This window comes from Carcharodon carcharias, chromosome 20 (genome assembly GCF_017639515.1).
Source record: "Carcharodon carcharias isolate sCarCar2 chromosome 20, sCarCar2.pri, whole genome shotgun sequence".
NCBI lineage: Eukaryota > Metazoa > Chordata > Chondrichthyes > Lamniformes > Lamnidae > Carcharodon > Carcharodon carcharias.
In genome coordinates this window covers 111,689,359-111,716,718 of record NC_054486.1, presented here as the reverse complement: position 1 = coordinate 111,716,718, position 27,360 = coordinate 111,689,359, and the positions used below count along the sequence as shown (strand labels likewise).

Sequence of the window (27,360 nt, the reverse complement as noted above, 5' to 3'; positions counted from 1 at the left end):
GGATGCCCGCAATTCCGCTTCTTTCCGTCGGCACTCGGCCCTTTCCGGAAGCCACACCCCCACCCCCCCCCCACGCCGGCTTTCAGATGACGATGGCGAGCGGGGCAGCCGCCGCACGGCTGAGTTGTCCGCCGCGGGGCGGGGGCTCAGTGAGCGGCGAGTCGGAGGCGGGGAGGGCGCCGAGCGGGATGAGGATGAGGATGGGGATGGGGATGAACCTGGGTGCGCCGGGGGCCGAGAAACACCCGCCGGAGGAGGAGGGGGAGGAGCGGGGCAGGCGCCTGTCAGGTAAGGGAGGCTCCTCCAGGCCGCATCCCCGGGACCGCGCCCGGCAACAACCGCCCGTTGTGGGGGCGGGGGACCTGGACCTGGACCCCCTTTCCCCTCACCTCCCCCCCCCCCCCAACTAGTCCTCCTCCCCCCCCCCACCCAGTCCTCCCCCCCTTCTCCCCCTCCCCCCCTTCTCCCCCTCCCCCCCTTCTCCCCCTCCCCCCTTCTCCCCCTCCCCCCCTTCTCCCCCTCCCCCCCTTCTCCCCCTCCCCCCTTCTCCCCTCCCCCCCTCCCCCCTTCTCCCCCTCCCCCCCTTCTCCCCCCCCTTCTCCCCCCCAACCCTTCTCCCCCCCAACCCTTCTCCCCCCCAACCCTTCTCCCCCCCAACCCTTCTCCCCCCCAACCCTTCTCCCCCCCAACCCTTCCCCCCTTCCCCCCTTCTCCCCTTCCCCCCCTTCTCCACCTCCCCCCCCTTCTCCCCCTCCCCCCCTTCTCCCCCTCCCCCCCTTCTCCCCCTCCCCCCCTTCTCCCCCTCCCCCCCTCCCCCCTTCTCCCCCTCCCCCCTTCTCCCCCTCCCCCCTTCTCCCCCTCCCCCCTTCTCCCCCTCCCCCCTTCTCCCCCTCCCCCCTTCTCCCCCTCCCCCCTTCTCCCCCTTCCCCAACCCTTCTCCCCCTTCCCCAACCCTTCTCCCCCCCAACCCTTCTCCCCCCCAACCCTTCTCCCCCCCCAACCCTTCTCCCCCCCCAACCCTTCTCCCCCCCCAACCCTTCTCCCCCCCCAACCCTTCTCCCCCCCAACCCTTCTCCCCCCCAACCCTTCTCCCCCCAACCCTTCTCCCCCCAACCCTTCTCCCCCCAACCCTTCTCCCCCCCAACCCTTCTCCCCCCCAACCCTTCTCCCCCCCAACCCTTCTCCCCCCCAACCCTTCTCCCCCCCAACCCTTCTCCCCCCCAACCCTTCTCCCCCTCCCACCCTTCTCCCCCTTCCCCCCTTCTCCCCTTCCCCCCTCCCCCCTCCCCCCTCCCCCCCTCTTCTCCCCCTCCCCCCCCTTCTCCCCCCCCACCCCCCCTTCTCCCCCCCCACCCCCCCTTCTCCCCCCCCACCCCCCCTTCTCCCCCCCCACCCCCCCTTCTCCCCCCCCACCCCCTTCTCCCCCCCAACCCCCAGCTTCTCCCCTTCTCCCGGACCCCCTCCCTCCCCGCCCCTGACCCCCTCCCTCCCCACCCCCCCGCTCCCCCCTCTTCCCCCCCTCCCTGAAACCCCCCCTCCCTGAATGCCCCCCCCCCATCATTTGCAGCATGAAAAATACCCCCCCGCCCCCGCCCAGAATCTGGTTTAAAGGGACCTTTGAGATTTTGCTGTGCATCAGGATCAATGTTCATGTCTTTAAAAAAAATTTTATTGTCTCTCTTGAAATTGGTCACATTTTTGTTGTTTTTTTTAAAAAAAAAAATTCTCTTGAATGGACGATTTAAAGAGCTGGGGATTTTCAGATTTTATTTTGTTAAATGTCAGAGTCATTTCTGAAGGGGTGAGTTGAAGATGGAGTAATTTTGACAGATTTTTATTTTCGAGCATCCTTCAGACTTGTCAAATTGGACAAGAAAGTGATTTTCTTTTTCAAAGTTGTCGTCCAGCTAAATGACAGCCACTGTTTATTGCCAGCACCATATTAGCATTGTGCCTAATCCTTCAGATGCCTTCGTGGTGACAGTGAGTTAATAGGATCTATGTTTAGAATCTGGAATGCACTGCCTGACAAGTGGGGTGGAGGCAGGTTCACTCAGGGCTTTTGAGGAGAATATATTTGCAGGGTTACGGGGAAAGGGTGTGGGAGTGAAACCGGCCGAGTTGCTCCTGCAGAGAGCTAGCATGGCTATGAATGGCTGAATGGCTACCTACTGTACCGTAACCATTCGGTGATAACGTCGTGGTTTCAACCACTTAATAAAAATGGTCGGAGATTGTGCACAGGGCAATCATACTCGACACAATGCACAGCCCTCTCCAGACTTTTTGCAAGAAAATGAAATGCAGACGGTGGAATTTGAGGTTTGTTAAAATTGGGAGTTGGAGATGTTTTGGTGCTTGCTGTGTTTACTGCAGCAACCGTTAGTCTTTTGCAGCTTGTTACATATGGAATAAAGGCAGCAATGCACTGACTGTTACCATTGCTGATAGTGAAGAGCAATGTTATCCAATAATAAATTGGCTCAGGCCAAACCCAACGGTTTTGTTTGCTGAAGGCATCTGTGCATTTGTTTTGTGCCTAATCTCCAGCAATCTGTTATTGCACAATCGTAGCTCTAGGAGACGTTCTGCTGAAGGGTCATGAGGACTCGAAACATCAACTCTTTTCTTCTCCGCCGATGCTGCCAGACCTGCTGAGTTTTTCCAGGTAATTCTGTTTTTGTTTTGGATTTCCAGCATCTGCAGTTTTTTGTTTTTAGCTCTAGGAGAGTGACTGACATGAAACATAGATTTTAGAATGGTATCAGGGACGAAGGGAGTTCAGTTATGTTGAGAAACTGGGATTGTTCTTAGATCAGTGAGGGGTTCAAAGTCATGGAGGGTTTTGATAGAGTAAATAAAGAGACAGAAACTTTGCCAATCAGGTTGACGGAGATTTAAGGTGATTGGCAAAACAACCACAGGAGGCAGTGAGGAAATAATTTTTTATGCAGTGAGTTGTCGTGATCTGGAACGTGCTGCCTGAAAGGGAGGTGGAATCAAATTCAATAACTTTTTCAAAAGAAATTGGATAAATACTTGAAGGTTAAAAATAATACAGGGATATGGGGGAGATCAAGACTAATTAGCTCTTCTGATACAGACACGAGTGCCCAATGTGGCTACATTGTACTGTCTCATGGTATGATGTTCAAAATTAAAACTACAATTTTATTGATTTCCCTGAAGTTTACTCGGTGTTTATTCCTGTTTTTCTTTTATATAAAACATGAAAACCCCCCAGGGTATTTAAAAATAAGTAGATTTTACTCGTCCTTATCTGAAGAGCAATTCATGGAATTGACTGCAGTTTATTTATCTGGAAATGGTTTGCATTGCGTTTGTTTTTTTCCATTATGGGTGACGACTAGGATGGGGATACCGACTGTAGCAATCCTACTCTGGAAAATACAAGCCCAGCTTTAGCTACTGGGATTCCTGAGCTTATCAACCTAGTACGCTGCTTGCATGTGTGTGAAGAATACAACATAAGAAATGGGAGCAGGAGTAGACCCTTTGGCCCATCGAGCCTGCTCCTCTATTCAGTCCGATCATGTCTGATCCTGGGCTTCAACTCTACTCCCCTGCCCGCTCCCCATATCCCTTAATTCCCTGAGAGACTTAAAATCCGTCTGTCCCACCCTTAAATGTATTCAACAATGGAGCCTCCACAACCCTCTGGGTTAAAGAATTCCAAAGATTCACAACTGAGTGAAATAATTTCTCTCCATCTCAGTCCTAAATGATCGGTGCCTTATCCTGAGACTGTGCCCCCTGTTTCTGGACTCCCCCATCATTGGGAACATCCTTCCTGTCTAGTCCTGTTAGAATTTTATAGGTTTCTGGCCATTCTGCCCAACTGGTCAGTGCTAGTGTTTATGCTCCGCACGAGCCACCTCACAGTAGCTTCTTACAATTCTATCACCTTATCCTTCTAGTGGTTTCTTCCTTTTGTTTATCTAGCCAGTGAATGTGGTTTAGATGCTGCTGGTCCACGGAATAAGTGTCTTCTTCAGAGAAGATGTCAATGATTGCAAGGCTGTGCCCTCATTGAATGTTTTATGCAAGGGTTATAAACTGTTAAGGTTGCTGTTGATTTCTGATGATTGAATATCCCAATGATTTTTAACTGGCTTTCAATTACCCCCGACTGTGAATTGTTCCTGGAGATTCATCATTCTCCCTTGTCTGCTCCTCAGGCTGCTGCCTTGTAGTTAGGATGTGATTCCATGTGTGCTGATACTTTGATATGCTTGTACCCAAGTAGGCATTCCTCGTGACCCTAGAACATGAGTGCCTGGCTGTTCAACTTCATAGTGCATCACCACCAAGCAGCAGTACTGAGGACAGTTGAAACCCTGCAACTGCCACCCTGACTAATCAGGGCATTGCACACACAGTCCTGACGGGGGTCACACACACTGTGGTCCGTATGGTTCAGTAGCTGTCTGACCCATTCCAGAGGCTTGACTGTGATCAATCTCTCGAGGTAATTTATGCATTTGTTTTACTTCAGCCTTGGACTGATTTGATTCCAAGGCAGCATGTTGCATTCCTAAATACATTGGTTTTCTTTAACAGGCTTAATTACCAATACAGTCCAATGTGTCTGTGTGGGCGCCTTGAAAGATCTATCCGATGAGGGCCCACTCTCCTGCTCTTTCTCCATTGCCCCCTTCCTAACCCAATTCCCTTTTGAAAGTTCCTATTGAATCATCTTCCTCTGCCCTTTCAGGCAGCACGTTCCATGATCACAACGACTCACTGCGTTTTTATAGAAAAGAATATTTGACCCCTGGATGTTTAGTGAATTATTTTAAATCTGTGTCCTCTGGTTATTCTTCCTCTCGCCACTGGAAACGGTTTCTCCTCATCTACGCTTCATAATTAAAACCAAAATAGTTTGTGAAACTCCTTCTTAACCTTCTCAGCTCCAAGCAGAACAATCCCTGCCTCTCTAGTCCCTCCACGATCTGGTTTAAGTCTCTGGATAACTGTACCCTAGGAATAATTAATAGGTCATGATGGCGTTTGTGTAATCCTTACTGAGTTCTTCAAATTAACCCTGTTGTTATTCCCAGCATTTCACCTGGGAATATAGAGGTGAAAATGTTCACATCAGGGGAACAGCTCAGGTTATGCTTCTAATTGAAGTTGGTGTGGTAAGGATACCAGTTCATGCAGTCTTACTGAGTGGTGCATACTAGGCTTGTAGGATCAAAACTGGGAAGAACCACCATATCCTCTGTTTCTGTAGGGTAATGGTTATCACGTTTGCTTAACACGCGCCTGGCTCCTGGTTCAAAACCAACTGGAAACATCATCCTGGAATATAGAAGGTTAAGGGGTGATTTGATTGAGTTTTTTTTTTAAAGGATTCCATAAGCTAGATCGAGAGAGACGTGGTGGTTCACCACCCCCCTCTCAAGGGGCAATTAGGGATTGGGCAGCAAATGCTGGCCTGGCCAGAAATACTCACATTCCATGAATGAATGAATGAAAAAAACCCTTGTCCCACTGTTGTGGTGTCTGGGACAAGGGGATTATAACCTTAAAGTCGGAGTCAGGTCATTGAGGAGAGAAGTTTGGAAACACCTCTTCGTGCAAAGGCTGGTAGAGGTATGGAACACTCTGACACAGAAAGCCACGGATACCAAGTCAATTAATAATCCTAAATCCGAGATCAATAGGTTTTTTCCAGAGTTTTCAGGGATATGGGGGCAGGAGTGAGTTGTGGCTGAGTTAGGATACAGATTAGCCATGATCTCATTGAATGGCGGAACAGGCTTGACAGGCTGAATAGCCTCCTGTATTTTAATTGAATTCACTTACATACATACGAATTAGGAGCAGGAGTAGGCCACTTGGCCCCTCGAGCCTGTTCCATAAGATTATGGCTGATCTGACTGTGACCTCAACCCCACGTTACTGCCTACCCTCGATAACCTTTGTCATGATAAGGAAGGAAAAAACACCGAATTGCGTCTGGAAATACTGGACTTTAAAAATAAGACCAGGATTTTTAAAAACGCATACAACCCACTGGCTGGAATGCTGCAGGGTAACTCCCTAAGAGGTAATGGAATCCTGTTGCCAGACAAGGTACTTATAAAGGCATCCAGAAACAAAATTACTCCCTCTGGTAGAGACAATGGGACATAATGGGAGCTGAGAATCATCATCTCAAGAAATCCTGAGAGCAATGCCCAGACAGATTTGTGAATTTGCTTCCCACTTGGAATGTACAGAGAAGAGGTTAAAAGTGAACTGAAAAACTGCCCCAGAGTCTATCTGTTAGTGGATGTTCTGAGAGAGAGCCAGTGTTGGAAGTTCGACTCAAAAGTAACAGCCACACACAGTGCCCCTGCAAATCGCCATTTTGCAGGTATCCCCATCTCTCTTGCTCTCTTATCAAATTCAACATGACTGAAACCTCGAAACTACCGGAGTTAAAGTCATCTCTACTGGAACCTTGAAACCGGTTATTCATCTACCGGAGTCAACTCTACTGGAACCTTGAATCTCCCTATACGTCTACTGAAGTCAATTGTACTTGAATGTTGTGTGTATGTGTGTGATTCCTTCAAAACCAGAATGATTGGGTTTGGGGGAAAAGGGTATCCGTGAAAGGGATTCTTTTTAGGTTAAATCTTGTTGCGACCAACAGAATGTCGGGGTGGTGGGGGGTGCCGAATAAAAACAGGGAACCAGTTCATTCCCCCCCACCCCCCACCCCCCACCCCACCCCCGACCATCTAGGGCATAACAATTTGGGGATGTCCTAGCCAAACGGTGACCAATTGAGGGGTCTCGCATTTTCCCACATAATTCTCCATTTGTCAGATCTTTGCCCACTCACTTAACCGATCTTAACCAGTCACATTGTAGCCTTCTTACATCCTCTTCACAATTACTTTCCTACCGACCTTTGTGCCGTTAGCAAATTTAGCCACCATTCCTTCCGTCCCTTCATCCAAGTCATTTATATCAATTGTAAAAAGTTGAGGCCCCAGCACTGATCCCTGTGACACACCACTCGCCACATCCTGCCAACCAGAAAAAGACCCATTTATGCCAACTCTCTGCTTCCTGTTAGCCAGCCAATCTTCTATCCATACCAATCTGTTACCCCTACACCATGAGCTTTTATTTTCTGCGATAACCTTTGATGTCGCTCTTTATCAAATGCCTTCTTGAAATCTAAGTGCAGTCCACATCCACCGGTTCCCTTTATTCACAGCACGTGACCCCTTCAAAGAACTGCAATAAATTGGTTAAACAGGATTTCCCTTTTTATAAAACCATGTTGACTCTGCCTGATTGCCTTGAATTTATCTAAGTGCCCTGCTATGATGTCTTTAATAATAGCTCCTAACGTTTTCTCTATGACAGATGTTAAGCTAACTGGCCTGTAGTTTCCTGCTTTCTGCCTCCCTCCATTTTTGAATAAAGGAGTTCCATTTGCTATTTTCCAATCTAATGCAACCTTCCCCGACTCCAGGGAATTTTGAAAAATTAAAACCAGTGCATCAATTATCTCACCAGCCCCTTCTTTCAAGCCCTTAGGGTGAAGCCTGTCTGACCCAGGGATGTATTTCTTTGTTGCTTTTGTGCCTTGTACCTGTGCATTTGAAGAAGTCGATGTAAATAGGGATTTCTATTGGAGAATTGAAGGCCTCAGCACCTTCTGTGGTTTGTAATGCCTTTGCTTTTGGGACTTTCTGGGTTTCAGGATGTTGGAAAATTACACTGAGGATGAAAAGGCAAGTGAAAGAGAAAGACTTGCATTTCTGTAGTGACTTCCATCATTCCCAGATGTCCCAATGCAAGTTACAGCCAATGAGATACTTTTGAAGTATGGTTACTGTTGTAATGTAGGAAACATGGCAACCAGTTTGCACACAGCAAGATCCCACACACAGCAGGAGGGTAAATGTGATTGTAAATGTAATCTATATTTGCCATGACACCAGGCAGAAGATTCCTACTCTTCTCCAAATAGTTCACCTGGGATCCTTTACACTCTTTTTTATTTGTTCATGGGATGAGCGTGTCACTGGCTAGGTCACCATTTATTGCCCATCCCTGATTGTCCTTGAGAAGGTGGTGGTGAGCTGCCTTCTTGAACCACTGCAGTCAGTGGTGTAGGTACACCCACAGTGCTGTTAGGAAGGGAGTTCCAGGATTTTGACTCAGCGACAGTGAAAGAACGGCGATATATTTCCAAGTCAGGATGGTGCGTGGCTTGGTGGGTAACTTCAGGTCGTGGTGTTCCCATGTATCTGCTGTCCTGAGGAGCCTTGGTGAGTTCCTGCACTGCATCTTGTAGATGCTACTCACTACTGCCATTGTGCATCAGTGGTGGAGGCAGTGAATGCTTGTGATGGATTCCTAATCAAGCAGGCTGGATGGTGTCAAGCTTCTTGAGTGTTGTTGGAGCTGCACTCATCCAATCAAGTGGAGAATACTCCATCACACTTCTGACTTGTAGATTGTGGACAGGCTCTGGGGAGTTAGGAGGTGAGTTACTCGCCACAGGATTCCTAGCCCCTGACCTGCTCTTGTAGCCACAGTATTTATGTGGCTAGTCCAGTTCAGTTTCTGGTCAATAATAACCCCCAGGATGTTGATAGTGGGGGATTCAGTGGTGGTAATGCCGTTGACTGTCAAGGAGAGATGGTTAGATTCTCTCTTGTTGGAGATGGTCATTGCCTGACACTTGTGTGGCGTGAATGTTACTTGCTACTTGTCAGCCCAAGCTTGGATATTATCCAGGTCTTGCTGCATTTGGACATGGACTGCTTCAGTACTGAGGAGTCATGAATTGTACTGAACATTGTGGAATCACCAGCGAACATCGCCACTTCTGACCTTATGATGGAAGGAAGGCCATTGATGAAGCAGCTGAAGATGGTTGGGCCTAGGACACTACCCTGAGGAACTCCTGCAGTGATGTCCTGGAGCTGAGATGACTGACCTCCAACAACCACAACCACCTTCCTTTGTGCTAGGTATGACTCCAACCAGTGGAGAGTTTTCCCCCGATCCCCATTGACTCCACTTTTGCTAGGGCTCCTTGATACCACACTCGGTCAAATGCTGCCTTGATGTCAGCTCCCATCTCAGCAGTTCAGATCTTTTGTCCATGTTTGAACCAAGGCTGTAATGAGGTCAGGAGCTGAGTGATCCTGACAGAACCCAAACTGGGTGTCAGTGAGCAGGTTATTGCTAAGCAAGTGCCTCTCAATGGCACTGTTGATGACCCCTTCCATTACTTTACTAATGATTGAGAGTAGACTGAAGGAGCAGTAATTGGCCGGGTTGGATTTGTCCTGCTTTTTGTGTACAGGACATACCTGATTCCGTGAGGCTGACTGTGAGGCTGTTGCTTGACTAGTCTATAAGACAGCTCTCCCAATTTTGGCACTAGCCCCCAGATGTTAGTAAGGAGGACTTGCAGAGTCGACAGGGCTGAGTTTGCTGTTATCTTTTCCGGTGTCAAGTATAGCATTGTAGTAACCAGCTGTGGCCTCTGTTAACTGACTTTGTCCTGTCAAACTGCTGTGTGGATGAAAACTGTGAATCCGGGAAGGGGTGGAGGCTGGAGTATCTTCCTGAGATGGGGGCCTGTGAACTCAGTGGGTCAGTGCTGAGCACTGGGGGATTGGATCCTGCTCTGTTGCTGCTGCGATTATGAATGAATTTGTGGAAACCACAAACTGTATCTCTCTTCTAATCAGGCATTTCTCATTTCTGAACCTGGCTGGGGGCGCAACTGAAAAAGTGTCTTATGATTCAAAATGTGACCTTTGTTTCTCTCTCTATAGCTGCTGCCAGACTAGCTGATTTTTCCAACATTTTCTGTTATATGTTCATGTCATCTCTGGTCTTCACCAATCACCTTAAATCTGTGTTGTCTTGTTACTGAAACTTCGCCACTGGAAACATTCCTCCTTCCTTACTCTATGCCTTTAATAAATCCATGTTGATTTTAATTTATTCACCTATATATGCTTCCTAGTGCAAATTAATTTTGTCCCAAATTATTGTTTTTTTATCCCTGACATTAGGTTGACTGCTCTATGTTTGCTAGGCTTATCCTTTTCTTCTTTATGGGCATTTATTATATGTTAATGATATAACATTTGCTTGTTCCTGTCCCTTTGACAACATTGCCCTGTCTAAGGAGGACTGGAACATTGTGACCAGAACCTCTGCAATTTCCACCTTTACTTCCTTCAGTAACCCGGGATGCATCCCGCCTGGACTGGGTGACTTTTTGACTAAAAGCAGTGCCAATATTTTAAATACCACCACCTCCTTCTTTTCATCTTATCCAATATCACTGCTCCTTTTCATCTTATCCAATATCACTGCTCCCCTTTTCTTTACATTGGCAGCAGTGAAGACAGATGCAAAATTCTCACTTAACACCTCACCCATCTTCGCCTCCACAAGAAAACCTTCTTGTTGGTCTCTAATCAGCCTCACCCTCTGACTCTCCCTTTACTATTCATATGTTTATCAAAGATATTTGAGTTCCTTTTTCATTACCTGCTTACTTAGCCTGATACTCTGACTTTGCCTTTCGTTTCCTTTTTCAGTTCTCTTCTGTACTTTCTATATTCAGCTTAATTCCCTGACTTATTATTAACTTGGCATTTATCAAAAGCATTTTCTTTCATTTCAACCTCTGTATCTTTAGTCAACCAGGAAGCTTTGGATGTCCTACATGGGAGTGTATCAATGCTGTACCTGAACCAGATCCTCTTTGAAGGTCTCCCATTGTTACTGTTTTGTCCACTGATTTTTGACTCCAGTTCACCTGGACCAGGTTATTTTTCAACTCATTGGAGTTAGCTGTCCTCTAGTTAGGAATTTTTACCCTTAATTGTACCTCGTCCTTTCTGGTAATTACTGGTTGATGAAAATGATCACTGCAGACTGAGCTTAATCTTTTTTTTCTCATCTAATTTATTTTAACAACGTATTTATGCCATTGCACTGAAGATAATGTATCATTTATTTTAAATGCAGAACCCGAGCAGGACTCGAAGGCTGACGTGACCTCACAACTGTCCAGCCTGCATGTGTCGGAAGGAAGTGAGAAGTGCCAGACGGAGCCAGAGAAGAGGTAACAAATCAGGCTGGTGTTGGAATCGAGGAAGTAGCCAGCGATGGGAGACTTACAGCACAAAAAACAAATTGTTTAGTCCAACTGGTTCATGCCAATATTTATGCCCAATCCGAGCCTTCTTTCATTACTTATCTCACCTTATCACCATACCTTTCTATTCCTTTTTCCCTCGTGTTTATCTAGTCTCCTTATGTGGCTCGGCATCATACTTTCTTTTATAATGCTCCTGTGAAGCACCTTCATACATTTTTTTTTCCATTAAAGGTGCCATATAAATATAAGTTCCCTTTAAGTGCATCTTTGCTATTAGCCTCCCAATGGAAGCAAGTTCCACATTCTCACCACCCTCTGGGTAAAGATGTTTCTCCAGAATTCCCAATTGGATTTATTGGTGACTGTCTTATATTTCTGACCTCTAGCTCTGGTTTCAAGTGGAAATATCTCAATGTCCAGCCTGTCAAATCCATTTTGTAATCTTAAAGATCTCTATCAGGTCATCCCTCAATTGTCTATTAGCTAGTCATGTAATGATTACAGTTGAACCAATGTTGGCCACTTGGAGCAACACATTCTCAATGACCAGAAAAACATCTTTTACTGTAGCAGCGTTGACTTTAAGAAAAAAATGTTCTCGGGATGTGTTTGTCACTGGCTAGGCCAGAATTACCCACCTCCAATTGCCCTTGAGAAGGTGGTGGTGAGATACTTGAACCACTGCCGTCTGTGTGGCGCAGATGCACCCAAGGTGCTGTTTGGGAGGGCGTCCAGGAATTTGACCCAGCGACGATGAAGGAACATTATTGTGTGTCCAAGTCCTACATAGTTTCCCACTTTATAGCAATGATCACACTTCAGACAGTACTTTTTACCTGTAAAGTGCCTTGAGACACCCTGAGATCATGAAAGTTGCTATATAAATACGAGTTCTTTATTTCAGGCCAGGATGGTGTGCGATCTGGGAGGGGGATCTTGGAGGTGATGGCATTCCCTTGCTATCGATGATTCAAATACGTTGTAACTCAATGAAAGCTGACTTATTTTACCACCTCCTTCCCAACAACCCCCAGCTTGCTCTCCCACAGGTGCTGTCTTGTACTGGGGTTGTCTAGATGATGAACACCTTCTAATATTTTGCCCAAATAAAGAGTTGAAGGGGGCTAAGGGAGGCACGGCATTGTGGGTGTCTGTATGTCCCAGGGAGGTTCACTGTCTCCTGATCAGCACAGTAACCCTGCTTGTCTTCCCTCCACCTCTCTTGGCAAAGGGCACTGAGGGCATGTAAAGAATTATAAGCACTATCCTGTCATCTGTGATCAGGTGTCACTGCACATGGCAAGAAATCCAGCCTGGCCCTTGTGTCTGATCTGCTTTCCAGCCTAATGAGCTGAGCCTGCAGGGAGTCATTAGACTTAATGACAACTGTGTTCTTGCTCCACCCAGTTAAGTCCCAACACCCAAGAGATCAGGCATGGAAACATAGAAAATAGGAGAAGGAGTAGGCCATTTGGCTCTTTTTGCCTGCTCCACCATTCATTATGATCATGGCTGATCATCCAACTCAATAGTCTGCTCCTGCTTTCTCCCCCTATCCTTTGATCCCTTTCGCCCCACGAGCTATATCTAACTCCTTGAAAATATACAATGTTTTGGCCTCAACTACTTTCTGTGGTAGCGAGTTCCACAGGCTCACCACTCTCTGGGTGAAGAAATTTCTCCTCATCTCAGTCCTAAATGGTCTATCCCATATCCTCAGACTGTGACCCCTGGTTCTGGACTCCCCCACCATTGAGAACATCCTTCCTGCATCTACCCTGTCTAGTCCTGTTAGAACTTTATAGGTTTCTGTGAGATCTCCCCTTGTTCTTCTGAACTCCAGTGAATATAATCCTAACCGACTCAATCTCTCCATATGTCAGTCCTGCCATCGCAGGAAGCAGCCAGGTAAACCTTCGCTGCACTCCCTCTATAGCAAGTACATCCTTCCTCAGATAAGGAGACCAAAACTGCACACAATATTCCAGATGTGGTCTCACCAAGGCCCTGTACAATTGCAGCAAGACATCCCTGTTCCTGTACTCGAATCCTCTCGCTATGAAGGCCAGCATACCATTTGCCTTCTTTACCGTCTGCTGCACCCACATGCTTACCTTCAGCGACTGGTGTACAAGGACACCCAGGTCTCGTTGCACATTCCCCTCTCTCAATTTATCGCCACTCAGATAATAATCTGCCTTCCTGTTTTTGCTACCAAAGTGGATAACCTCACATTTATCCACATTATGCTGCATCTGCCATGCATTTGCCCACTCACTCAGCTTGTCCAAATCACACTGAAGCATCTCTGCATCCTCCTCACAGCTCACCACAGCTTTGTGTCATCTGCAAATTTGGAGATATTACATTTAGTTCCCTCATCTAAATCATGAATATATGGAGAGGTACCTGGGGGTGGGGTGGGGGCATTTGAGCTGGTGGGCTATACTTGTGAGGGAGTTTGTGGAAAATTCTTTGTTTCTCAGCAGAATAGCCCCAGCTGTGATTGAGGAATCTTCTTGTCCTGGGGTTAATTGATGGTGGGAGACAGAAGGGGCAACGTGGTAGCAGATGTGTTTCTGAAAGCGGCAGTGTGCAATGAGCTCTTTGAGTGGATGCTAATTTACTGCATTTTACTGTAATTATTGCAATGTTCCCATGATTGGGTAAAGGATTAGTCCCTTTGAGAGTAGTCACTGGGGGGATTGTGATCTTCTAATTACCAGAATTGTGCAAGCCCCAACAGCCAGCAGAGCTCCTGTTATTTTTTTAAAGATTGTTACTTACTGAGGAAGGGTGCATTGACTTGGTGCAAGTACCTTTCATTCTTTGAGTCCAGTTTCTGTTCCACATCTGTTATTGAATCTGGGTTCCATGGGCTCTCAAGTTTCAATTCCTTGTGTAAGTGGCTGTTCTTCATTTCCTGAGTTACTCCACTGTGGAAGTATCACAGCTGAGCCCGATCCCCTCTTCCTCCTACATAAATTACCAATGAGCCCTATTCTCATCAAATTGAATACTGGGGAGACCAAAGCCATGATCTTTGGTCCACGATACAGACTGCGTTCCCTAGCCACCGACCTTCTGAAATCTTCACCCATGCTTTTATGAACTCCAGACTCGACTATTCCAACACTCATCAGGAGTTTGAAGCTGTTTCTTCCACACCAAACTAAGGCCAGCTGAACCATTCTGCATCTGTATAGCTCAGGACCTGTTTCTCAATGAGGCTGCACAGGAGCACAGTGCGGATTCATTCCTTGGACATTTCTGTATCTGCATCTTTCCATTCCCTGAGTTGTTGTCAGGCTGTCAGTTGTTCCAAGCTGGCACTGCACGGTGCCAGGAGCCCAGGCAATGTCGGGTGGGATGTGGGCAGTTCAGGAGTTGTGGGAGGGGTGCAGCAGCTGCTAAAGTTGCGTTTAATATTTTTGAGTAAGAATGTGTTTTTCTCTTGAGAGACCCCAGAAATCAAGACCGGTGACTGAAGAAGCAGAAGGCAATCCTCTGGAACGTTCTGGAATCCCAGTGGAGCAGTCAGCTGAGCCAGGCGATGAACAACCACAGCAGGTGTGTGGTTGAATTAACGTGTAACGTGATCTTTCTGTACTCTATATTCTCTGTATGATTCTTAGTTCAATACTACATAAAGCAGCCAGGTGTTAAAAGTGCCCTTTCTGAGACTTGAGCCCAGAATCCAGTTGGACACTCCTGCAGTGCAGTACTGAGGGAGTGCTGCCCTGTCAGAGGTGCTAGATGGGATGTTAAACTGAGGCTGCCTCTGTACTTTCAGCTGCATGTAGAAGATTCTACAACCACATTTGAAATAGGTGCTCCTCGGTAGCTTGGATCAGTATTTATCCCTCAGACAACATCTTTAAAAACAGATTATCTGGGCGATAATCTCATTGCTGCTTGTGGAATCTTGCTGTGCATAAATTGGTTGCTGCATTTCCTTCATTGCAGCAGTAACTAAATTTCGAAGAAATTTCTGTACCACGTTTCATGACCTCAGACGTGTCAAAGTCCTCTCCAGCCAGTGAAGCCACATTTCCAACCTGACTTTGCTCTAAGTCTTGAAAGCTCCTGTTGGCCCACGGTCTCTGCAGCCTTTTTCCGGGGGTGGGGGTTGAGTTCCAGATTCCACAGACCTCTGAAGAAATGCTTCCTGATTCCACTCCTCAAGAGCCTAGCTTTAATTTTATGGTGCCTTCTCGTTTGAAGCAAAGGAGATAGTTTCTTTCTATCTACCTCATCAGATCTGCATCATTTTAAACGCTCAGTTAAATCAATTAACTTTTTCTGCTCAAGGGAATACACACCCTCGGTTCCAGGACCGTGTCAGATTTTTAAATTATCCTGGATTTTGGATTACTGGTGGTGGAACAGGCAGCTTTGTGTCTGGAGAATAAGGAGGGCTGGGAGCTCGTCTGATCTTAAAGTGCTGCAGTGGACTCAGGTCCTGTGTGTGCACAACTCTCATTGATTCTGTTACCTGGGATCAGCCTCGGAATGGCTTCTTCATTCCTGTGCTTACCCTGTACTAGGTGTGGCACCCAGAGCTCCCAGAAGAAAAATACCTAGTTGTCAGACAATTCCAGTTTTTGGACAGCTGGATGTTGGACTTTGGACCTGTGCAGCCTGTCCTCATAATTTCACCCTTTTGGCCCTGGTATTGTTCTGGTGAATCTACCCTGTACACCCTCTGAGGCTTATCATTCCTGAAGGCAATGCCCAGATCTGAACCCAGTTGCTTCAGCTGGGGCCTAACCAGAGCTCTGCAACTGAAGCATCATTTCCTCATCTTTGTATTGCAACCCCCTTGACCTATTGGCCAATTTTCCATTAGACTTTGTGTCAGGTGTCCACTAGCTTTTCACAATTTATATACCTGGATAACTAAATTAATTTACTCCTCCACAGCTCCCAGTTTCTCCCTGAAGATAACATTGTGCTTTGTCTTTCTTGGATCCACAGTGACTGACCCTACACTTCCCCACAGAACAGGAGGCTATTTGGCCTATCGAGTCTGACCGAGCTCTTTTAAAGAGCAATTCAGTTAGTTTCACTCCCATGCTCTTTGCTGATATCCCTTCAGCTTGTTCTCCTTTAATCATCTCAGTTCCAGGTAGGAGTTCCTCAGGGTAGTGTTCTCAACCCAACCATCTTTAGCTGCTTCATCATAAGGTCAGAAGTGGGGATGTTCACTGATGATTGCACAATGTTCAGCACCATTCGTGACTCCTCAGATACTGAAGCAGTCCATGTCCAAATGCGGCAAGACCTGGACAATATCCAGATGTGGGCTGACAAGTGGCAAGTCACATTCACGCCACACAAGTGCCAGACAATGACCATCTCCAACAAGACAGAATCTAACCGTCGCCCCTTAACATTCAATGGCGTTACCATCTCTGAATCTCCCATTATCAACATCCTGGGCCTTACCATTAAATAGAAACTGAACTGGAATAACCATATAAATACTGTGCCTACAAGAGCAGGTCAGAGGCTAGGAATCCTGTGGCAAGTAACTCACCTGACTCCCCAAAACCTGTCCACAAGGTATAAGTCTGGAGAGTGATGGGATTCTCTCCATTTGCCTGGATGAGTGCTGCTCTAACAACACTCAAAAAGCTTGACACCATCCAGGACAATGCCAGCCTGCTTGATTGGCTCTCCCTCCACCACTGACGCACAGTGGCAGCAGTTATACCAAATACAGGATGCACTGCAGGAACTCACCAAGGCTCTTTAAACAGCACCTTCCAAATTCACAACCACCACCATCAAAAGGTCAGGAGCAGCAGACACACGGGAACACCACCACCTGCAAGTTCCCCTCCAAGCCACTCACCATCCTGACTTGGAAATATATCGCTGTTCCTTCACTGTTGCTGGGCCAAAATCCTGGAGCTCCCTCTGTAACAGCACTGAGTGTGCCTACACCATATGGACTGCAATGGTTCAAGAAGGCGGCTCACCACCACTACCTCAAGGGCATTTAGAGATGATCAATAAATGCTGGCCTAGCCAGCGACTCCCACATCCCATGAATGAATAAATAAAAGCATTTATTGTAAATTGCTGTTAAACGGTTGCTGTATTCATGCTTCTCATTTCTTTTTATCTGTGACCTCTAGTTATCAAACCTTCAGCTATTGCAGTTTCTCTTAATTTACTCTTATCCAAACCCTTCATGATTATAAACACTTTTACTCTTAACCTTCTCTCCTCTGAGACCAATCCCAGCTTCTGTCCTCTATCCACTTAACTGTAATTCCTCATCTTGGAACCATTCTAGTAAATCCCTTCTATACTCTCTGAAAAGACTTCATGTCTCTCTTAAAGTGTGGTGCCCAGAATTGGACACAGTATTCCAGCTGGGATCAAACTAGTTTTATAAAGGGTTAGCATAACTTCTTCACTTGTGTACCCTATGCCTCTATTTAGAAAGCCCAGGGTTCTATTTGTTTTAACTACTTTGTTAACTTCCCTACCCCCTTTAAAAATTTGTACAGAAGCAATCACGGGTCTCTCTGTCCTTGATCCCCTTTAAAATTAAGCCATTTAGTATTGCCTCTTCTCATACCTCCTATCAAATTGTATCACCTCTCACTTTTCTGTGTTTGATTTCATCCGCAATGTGTTTTATTCTTGAAAGCCAGTTGGTGAAGGATAACGCTGGAACCAATCTTTACTCAGTCTTACATTTATTTACAGAATGAAACATTACAAGCATACACCTCCCAACTCAACCACACCAATAAATGTCCAATTACATGTGTTCAAGTGAAACCTCAATTAATGCCCTTGACCTACACATAATTGCAGCACATTTGATATACAATAAGAACTATGTGACCACACATACCATCAGCATGCCTGCGTCCTCTTAAAGTCTATTACTGTCGCCTCCACTGTTTACTATACTTTCACAATTTGTGACATCTCCAGAATTCAAAACTGTGGCCTGTAATCTTAAGTCCAAGTCAATAATGTATATTACAAACTGCAGTGGTCCTAGCATTGAACCTTGGGGAACATCATTGTATATTTCCTGATCCCATCTACACAATTTGCTGTGCAAGCCCCCCTCCCCCCCCACCAAACTTATTATCATCTGTAATCATGGCTAAATGACACTATTCCCCCATTCAAGTCATTTATAATGAGTGAAAAGCAAAGACTTTGAGATCCCACAAATCAAAAATGTTTCCTTTTTCCCCTATTATGTCTCCCAACAGCCCAATCAAATTCCAATCCCTGTCACAAAAGTTTTCTCCAATTTTGCACATGCTTTTTTGTTAATAATCTTCTTATGAGGAGTCTTATCAAATGACTTCTGGAAGTCCATATAGGCATCCATAGATGATGCATGATATTATTAATGTCCAAAATGCGACTAGATTATACAGACTCGATCTGTCCTTCATAAATCCGTGTTAACCCTCTTTGATCATCTGGTATCTGTGCAAGTTCTCAGTCACTCAGTCCCTGATAGATTCCAGTAACTTCCTACAGTTAATATTAAATTGAAGTGTGTGTACTTACCTCCCTCTCTGCTCATAAATAAAGGAGTGGTATTTACAATTTAAAAGGCAGAATTTCTGAATCAAGGGAACGTGCATTTGGAAAATTGTGAGGGACACATGAGCAATTTCATCACGTGATTCATTTAATACCCTGGGAATGAAAAGCATCAGGCTTTGGAGATTTGTTCCTCTTGGGTCCCATTATTGTCTCCATTTTTATTTGCATTAATCTCTCTTGGTGACTTATTTTTAGGTTCTGCCCCAGAAGGTGGATTATTGTGGCTTCTAGAATTTACCAGCCTCTGGAGAGGATTCTGTGAAGTGAGCAGATTCTTGGGCGTTGTTGAGTTGGTTTGTAAAGGTGGTGCTGCACTGGTAGTTACATGTACCTTTCATGGATCTTTTCCTGTTATCCTTCAGGATGTTAAGGGGAGCAAACTGGGTGAGGTGCCTGCAACATCAGTTGGTGCATACCGGGTTCGCAAAGTCAGCAGCGATTCTGTGATAATTCAGTCCGACCATGGAGGCCCAGAAAAGCTACCACCCGATCCATCAGAAGGTCCTGGGAGAGGTAAGTGCAGTAATAAGGGAAGATGGTGATATAATGGGAACGTCACTACTAGTAATCCAGAGGCCCAGGTTAATGCTGTGGGGACATGGGGTTCAAAGCCCACCACGGCAGCTAGTGGAAATTAAATTCTATTAATAAAAAATCTGGAATTGAAAACTAGTCTCAGTAATGGCGGGTGAAAACCATCTGCTTCACCAACGCCCTTTAGGGAAGGAAACCTGCTGTCCTTAACTGGTCTGGTTTACATGTGACCCCAGACCCACAACAATGTGGTTGACTCTTAAATGCCCTCTGAACATGGGCAATTAGGGATGGGCAACTAATGTTAGCCTTGTTAGCGACGCCCACATCCTATAAAAGAATAGAAAAAAATAAATAATTGGAGATCAGACAGTGTAGATAGAGCTTTACTCTGTATCTCACCCCGTGCTGTACCTGTCCTGGGAGTGTTTGATGGGGACAGTGTAGAGGGAGATTTACTCTGTATCTAACCCCGTGCAGTACCTGTCCTGGGAGTGTTTGATGGGGCAATGTAGAGGGAGCTTTACTCTGTATCTCACCCCGTGCTGTACCTGTCCTGGGAGTGTTTGATGGGGACAGTGTAGAGTGAGATTTACTCTGTATCTCACCCTGTGCTGTACCTGTCCTGGGAGTGTTTGATGGGGACAGTGTAGAGGGAGCTTTACTCTGTATCTAACCCCATGCTGTACCTGTGCTGGGAATGTTTGATTTTCATTGGACTCTCAAAATAAGAAAGCTCCCCATTCCGCAGGGACTGAGCCCTCATCTTGCTATGGTCAGGCTCCCACTTTTTCTCTCTTAAGTCAGCCCTGTCTGAACTTCCTGTGTATTGGTTGCTGCTTGTTGTCTTGATAGCGCAATGTTATGTTACTGGACCAGTAAGAGTCCTGGTGTAATGCTCTGGAGACATGAGTTCAAATTCCACTATGACAGCTGGGAAATTGAAATTCAATTAAATAAATCTGGAATAAAAAAGTACCTGTTACTGGTGAACCAGATTGTTTAAAAAAAAACACACACATGGTTCACTAAAGTCCTTTAGGGAAGGAAATCTTACCCCGAGTCGTCCACATGTGACTCCAGACCCACAGCAATGTGGTTGACTTTTAACTGCCCCCTGAAATGGCTGAGCAAACCACTCATTGTGTTGAAGAAGGTGGCTCACCACCATCATCTTGAGGGCAACTAATTGCTTTGCCAGCGACGCCCACATCACATGAACAAATAATATATTTTGAAAATCTGGCTCGTTCTGTACCAGGAACTGGAACTGTAGCTATTACTGTCTGGTCATTGTAAAGCATTAGACCACGATATAAGGAGGAATGAGAATTGTCAGTATAAGTGTTGTGGACTAGTTAGCAGACTAATCCCCCTTTGAAGTGCAACCAGCTCCATCCTTTCTGTTTGCCTTGCAGTTGTTCCCGTAATTGATGCTGCTTCCACCTGGATTTCCGTGGAAATGAATGAGTTCAAAGAGAAGATACGAAGAGAAAAGGCAGGAGTGATGAAGGTGAATCGTGGGAACATAGTGACAGTGCGGGTTCCCACCCACCCCAAGGGCACCTGTGTTTGTTGGGACTTTGCCACAGACACCTATGACATCGGCTTCGGGGTGTACTTTGAGTGGGCACCTGTGACCGACACAGAAATTACAGTGCTGGTCAGTGAATCAAGTGATGAGGAGGATGAGGAAGATGCAGAAGGTAAAGGACTTAGTAAATGCCTGAGATTTATGTGTGCCTCACCACTCAGCTCTGCATCTCCCTATCTCTCGATTTTGTGTTCTGTTTTTTGCTACCACTGAAAAGCATGTGCACTCTGGTTTTCTCTCTCTCTCTCCCCCCCCCCCCCCCCCCCCCCCCCCCCTGCCACTCTCTCTGTGTCTCTCTCTCTCTCTCTCTCACATGCTCTCTCTCTGTCTGTTTCTTTCTGTCTCACCTCTCACTCTCATTCTCTGTCTCCTTCATTTGCACTCAGTTTCTTCCACATTTGCTTTATTTGACTGGGATAAATGGTGACAGATCTGTTATGTGTTTCTAGCATTTTCAGTTTTCATTTCAGATTTTCAGCATTTGCTGCTTATTTTCAATGCTTATTGCTCCTCTTTCAACATGTGAAAGTTGTAAGTCTGGTACTCTTGGGGTTACCCTGTGTAGCCCTGTGAATATTCATCAACATTCACTATGGGTTTCCAATGAGTTTGATAGTTACAGTTTCATCAAACACCAAAATTCCCCATTATGTTTTTTTAAAAGAAGGCAAATTTACTGGGTGTGCAAGGGTCTAAAACGGGAACAGTTCAGATGCTGCTTTGTGTTCCTGCCTTTCACTTTTATCTCCAAGGGACATTGATTAAGTGAGTGGGTAAAAGTGTAGTAACTGGAGTTCAGTATGGGAAAGTGAGAGGTATTTTAGAAATGGATTCAAGTATTTTCCAAGTGTGAGAAGCTAGGATCTGTGAAGGAGCAGAGAGATGTAGGGATCCAAGTAAAGTAATCACTAAAAGCTAGCAAACAGGTACAAAAAATAATTTAATAGGTGGAGAGAATGTTGACTTTTACCTCAAGGTTATATTGGGAAAAAGAGGATGGTCAGGAGCAATGTGGACCTCTTGAAAACTGATAAAGGTGATATTGTCAGTGACAGTAAGGAGATGCAGATATGCTGAATAATTACAGCAGAGGAAGAGTACAACATGCCAGACATCCCAGGGAAGCTCATTTTTAAAATTCTTTCATGGGATGTGAGCATCGCTGGCAAGGCCAGAATTTGTTGCTTGTCCCTAACTTTCCTTAAGAAGGTGATGGTAAACTGCTGCCTTGAATGCTGCAGTCTGTGTGGTGCGAGTATACTCAGTCCCATTAGGAAGGGATATTGAATTAGAGCGGGACTCAATAAACTTAAATGTAAGCAAGATAGCAGTAATGAAGAAAATAATGGAACTGAGGAATGACATCCCTAGAACCAGATGTTTTGTAGGAAGTGGATGAAAACATTGCAGATGCTCCAACTATAATCTTGCAATGTTCTCTCTATTCTGAAACCCTTCCTTTAGATTGGAAAATTGCACATGTAGCTCCACTATTTAAGGAAGGTGGGGGGAGGGAATCCAGGGAATTATAGATCTGTTAGCCTAGTATCTGTTGTTGGGAAGTTACTGGAATCTATAATTAAGGACAGGGTGACTGGACACCTTGAAAATTTTCAGCTGGTCAGAATCTGCATAGATATGTAAAAGGTGGGTCATACTTGATGAATCTGAATTAAATTTTTGAAGAGATGACTAAAGTACTGGACTGTGAATGTTAACTATAGGGACATCCAGAGGGCATTGATCAAATCTTTCATAAGAAACTGTTAGCTAAAACTGAAGTTCATTGAATTGAAAACAAATTATTGACCTGGTTAGGAAATTGACTGAGTGCTGGAGACAATGGGCAGGGACTCTAATTGGCAGGATAAGACTATTAATGACCCACAAAGGTCACTGTTGGGGACTCAGTTATTCACCATTTATTAACGACTTAGATGACAGGAGAGAAAGCTGCATATCCAATTTTGCTAATGACACAAAGTTGGATGATATTGTAAGCAGTGTAAATGGAAGCATAAAATTACAAAGAGATACTGAAGGATTAAGCCAATGGACAAAACTGTGGCAAATGGATTTCAGTACAGGCAAATGTGAAATAATCCACTTTGGGCCTAAAAAGAGTAAAACAGGGAACCTTCTCAATGGTGAAAAGCTAGAAACAGTGGAGGCCCAAAGAGTCTGGGGGATCCAGATACACAGAACATAATTATAAAAGCATATGATATGCTGTCATTTACACTTAGAGGTCCAGAATACAAGGGGGTGGAACTCATGTTTCAGCTGTACAAAGTCCTGCTTAGACCACACCTGGAGTTACTGTGAGCAGTTCTGAGCATCACACGGATGGCCTTAGTGGGGCTGTAGAATACCAGAATGATACCTCGATCCAAAAGGTTCACAGAATGGGAGGCCATTCAGTCCACCATGTCTACACTGGCTCTCTGAAGGTGCAGTTTATCTAGGGCCATTTCCTAGCCTTCTCCCTGTAACCCTGCACATTCTTCCTTTTCAGATGACAATCCAATTCCCTCTTAAATGTCTGGATAGACCCTGCCTTCACCGTACTCTCGGTCAGCGCATTCCAGATCTCAACCACTCACTGTGTGAAGAAGTTTCCCTCATGTCTCCATTGCTTCTTTTGCCAATTACCTTAAATCTGTGCCCTCTGGTTCTCGATCTTTCCATCAATGGGGACAGTTTCTCCTTAGCTACAAATTATGATTTTAATTACAAGGAGAGATTAAGCAAACCAGGTTTTTATTGCCTTGAATGTAAAAGGTAATTTGATTAAAATTTTCAGCATATTAAGGGGAAAAGATGGGGAATCCAATTCCGCTGGTCAGGGAGTGTGGGACTTGGGGACAGTGTCTAAAAATTAGAACCAGACATTTCAGGAATGAAATTAGGAAATACTTCTTCACACAAAGGATGGGAGAAGTTTGGAAGTCTCTTCCACAAACGACAATCAATGCTAGATCAATTATTAAATCTGCAATTCAAAGATTTTTGTTATCCAGGGGTATTAAACGATATGGAGCAATGGTAGGTATGTGGAGTTAGGTCACAGATCAGCCATGATCTCAATGAATAGCCTGACAGGCTGGAAGGTTAAATGGTCTCCTCCTGTTCCTATGTTCTTATTACAAAGTGGCGCAGGTTATGTTACATTTCTGCAGCGTGCTGGTTAGATCCAAATTGGAGAGCAACACTCCGTTTCAGGCACCGCATTCTTTATATTGACCTAGGAGGGAGTTCAGGGCAGATTCACCAAAATAATAGCTGGGCTTAAAGGGGTAAAATGAAGAATACAGTTACATAGACTAGGTTTGTATTACCATGGATGTAGAAAATTAAGGGGTGATCTAATTGATTGAGATTAACGAAGGATTTGATAGGGTGGATAGAGAGAAACTATTCTCTTCTTGTGTGGGCAGCCCAGAACAAGGGGGGCAGAACCTAGAAATTTGAACCAGGAAGCACTTTTTCACATGGGAGTGGGATGGAGGATATAGGTGAGGGATGGTGGTGTTGGGAGTGGTAGAGTGAAGGTGCCTGAATTGAACCAGTCCTCTCCTGGCAGCAGTAGCCATGTTCTCTGAGTGTGCAGAGAAATGGAGAAAATAAAGGAAGATGCACAGTTCCATTGTACTATTCCCAATTTCAGGATGTCCCAAAGCACTTCATAACCAATGAAGTTGTACTATAGGAAACACCGGCCCCCCTCGGCCCAGCACCCCCCTTCTGCCCTCAGCCCAGCACCCCGCTTCTGCCCTCGGCCCGGCACCCCGCTTCTGCCCTCGGCCCGGCACCCCCCTTCTGCCCTCGGCCCAGCACCCCCCTTCTGCCCTCGGCCCGGCACCCCTCTTCTGCCCTCGGCCCAGCACCCCGCTTCTGCCCTCGGCCCGGCCCCCCTCGGCCCTGCAGAGTTTGTGAACGTTTGTGGAATGGAATCTGAGGCTTCCCATTTGTTTGGTGTCTCCTGGCATAAATTCTTCGTCTCGTTTAGCTGGTCTGTCCAGGCTTTGTTCCAATGGCATCAGTTGCCAGCTCGCATGCTGACCCACCAGGTATCGCCCATGCTCTCGTGTCCAGCCCTCCTTATCCACCTTCACTAAATCATCTCCCTCTGATGACCCGTCGTTTCTCGACTGTCTCCCCCCCACCCCCCCCCGCTTGTGCTGCTATTAATATCCTCCTGTGTTGTCCCTCAGCACCCCCAGTCCACGGAGACATCGAGAGGGGAACTAAAGATTTCAGCCGGTCTGACCTGGAGGAGATCCTGCCTGTGTACCGAAAGGACAGTCACTTGGAGGTTCAGTCCGGCAGTCACAAGTATCCAGGACAGGGAGTCTACCTGCTCAAATTTGACAACTCCTACTCGATCTGGAGGCATAAAACCCTCTATTACCAGGTCAACTATAGCTCATGAAGAAGCAGCAGCAGCAGCAGCAGCACTCCCCGTGGGAGGGGAAGAGAATCCATGTCCCATTCCTCCAGAGGTATTCTTTCTCCGAGTCAGCCTTTTGTTTTCTTTCTGTGATGGTTGTTTTTCTTTACAAGAATCTGGCTGGAGCACATGTGCCCAAAATCCAATCTCACGAGCTCTCCCAACTCTTCACATATGTGGCGTGTGGTGTATATTTTCTGTCTGTTTTTGTGTTCACAGCATTGTCTTTGTATTATTAATTGTGTATTTGGTACCACTGAATTTTTATATATATATATATATATATATTATGTTTAAAGATTTATTTTCACTGTTTTATGCCGCTATATACTTATTTTATAAACCTATTATATGTTGAAGGACCTTAGCTACGATGCCCTTCCTGGTGCAATATCTGATTTGAGCTTGTCTTGTGCTGCTTCTGAGTGGGTTCCAGCTGCATTCAGCGTGTTTACATGTCACCTGTTACACTCCCTCACTCCAAGGTACATCTCCAAACGGTTTTAATTTTTCTTCTAATTATAAAATCTACATCACATTCCAAGCCTTGGAACCTAGGCAAGTAGAACAGGGATGGTGGTGGTGGTGGGGAGGTTAGGTGGAAGAAATGAATGTCATTTTCAGCTCTCAAAAGACACAATATATTTTGTATTCTGTGTACTGCCTGTGTAAAAAAAAAAAGATAAATAAAGATGAATTCTAACCTTGAAATGTGTGAAGTGGAAGTTGTCCCGTATGAAGGCAGCAGAAAAAACTCTCAAATGCCGAAATTTGAAATCAAAACGAAGGTCACACGCACGCAGCAAATCCATCACCGTCTATAGAGGCTTAACACTTCACACCTGATTAAATGCCCCTGAAGGGTAACTGTAGGAAACAGGGCAGCCAATTTGCACACAGCAAGCTTCACTAAACAGCAGCATAATCTGTTTAATTATGTTTACTGAGGTGTAAGTATTGCCTCCTGGATACTGCAGAGAGCTCAGCTGCTCTTTTTCAAAATAGTGCCGTCCACCAGCAAGGGCAAATGGCACCTCAGTTTGATGTTGCAACTGAAAGGTGGCACTTCCGACAGTGCAGCACTCCATCAGTACTGTACTGGATTGTCAGCCTGGATTATGTGCTCAGGTCTCTGGAGTGGGTCTTGAAACCATAATCTCTCTCTCTGTTCCTGAGATGTTGGTGTTGCTGGCAAGGCCAGCGTTTGTTGCCCATCCCTAGTTTCCCTTAAGGAGATGATGCAGAGATGAGAGCAAAAGAAACAGCCAAATTTCCCCAGAAATAAATGGTCATTTTGTCTGTTTTTGGTGGTGGTGTCCGAGGAATACGTGAAGTGTTCTACTTTTCGGATAGTGCCCTGGGACCTTTACTATTTGAATAGAAGGCAGGGCCTTGGATTAATATCGCATTTAAAAAACAGCACTTCCAGCATTGCAGCACTCCCTCACTACTTCACAGCTTACGTGCCAAAGTCCTGGAATGGATCTTGAACACACAATCCTCTTGACTTGGAGATATCTGTGTCACACTCTCTTTAAAAAGAGCGTATTTATTTCCTGAGTTTTGGAAATGAAACGGAGTGTTAAAGCTGTTCGACCGGGATGGCCAACAGATAATTACCCAGTGTTTCCATTGAGCACCTTCAAAAGAAAATCCTGCACTTTCCCAGGCGATGTGCTGGATGAGAACCGGAACTGCACAAGGCAGCAGGTGTGAAAGGGTGGGTCAATATTTGGGGGAAGAGGTTGATCCTTCACGATTGAAGACCTGGCTGATATTTTCACTTGTAATTAATGGAGTGCCGAGGTTAACAACAGCAGCACAGCTATTGCCCTGTCCAAGAGCAACCAACTTTGCATAGGACTGAACAGCATATTGGTTCAGGACGACTCTGGGTGGTATAGTTGTCTGGTAAGCCACAGGGCAGTTCTGGCCTGACATTTCGCGTCTACAAATTTGTGAGGGGAGTGAAATATTTTTGAAAACCATTTTTTTTAAGATTTGTTTTAAGTCACTATC

General features: G+C 45.6%; 1 protein-coding gene across 1 annotated transcript; it reads left to right on the top strand.

Moving 5' to 3' along the window:
- Positions 1-77: 77 nt before the first annotated feature.
- On the top strand, positions 78-26,043 carry tmed8 (transmembrane p24 trafficking protein 8). The gene is made up of 6 exons (XM_041215007.1): positions 78-288; positions 11,038-11,134; positions 14,632-14,740; positions 19,126-19,276; positions 20,716-21,003; positions 25,106-26,043. Exons 1-6 carry the CDS (start codon positions 87-89, stop codon positions 25,321-25,323), a joined length of 1,065 nt encoding a protein of 354 aa, XP_041070941.1. The 5' UTR covers positions 78-86; the 3' UTR covers positions 25,324-26,043.
- The last annotated feature ends 1,317 nt before the right edge of the window (positions 26,044-27,360 follow it).

Excerpts from the sequence above, each read along its gene's own strand:
- tmed8 (XM_041215007.1), top strand. The coding sequence starts at position 87 with ATGACGATGGCGAGCGGGGCAGCCGCCGCACGGCTGAGTTGTCCGCCG. Across the intron at positions 289-11,037 it reads GCGGGGCAGGCGCCTGTCAG|AACCCGAGCAGGACTCGAAG; the intron begins GTAAGGGAGGCT and ends TTTTAAATGCAG. Across the intron at positions 14,741-19,125 it reads GCGATGAACAACCACAGCAG|GATGTTAAGGGGAGCAAACT; the intron begins GTGTGTGGTTGA and ends GTTATCCTTCAG.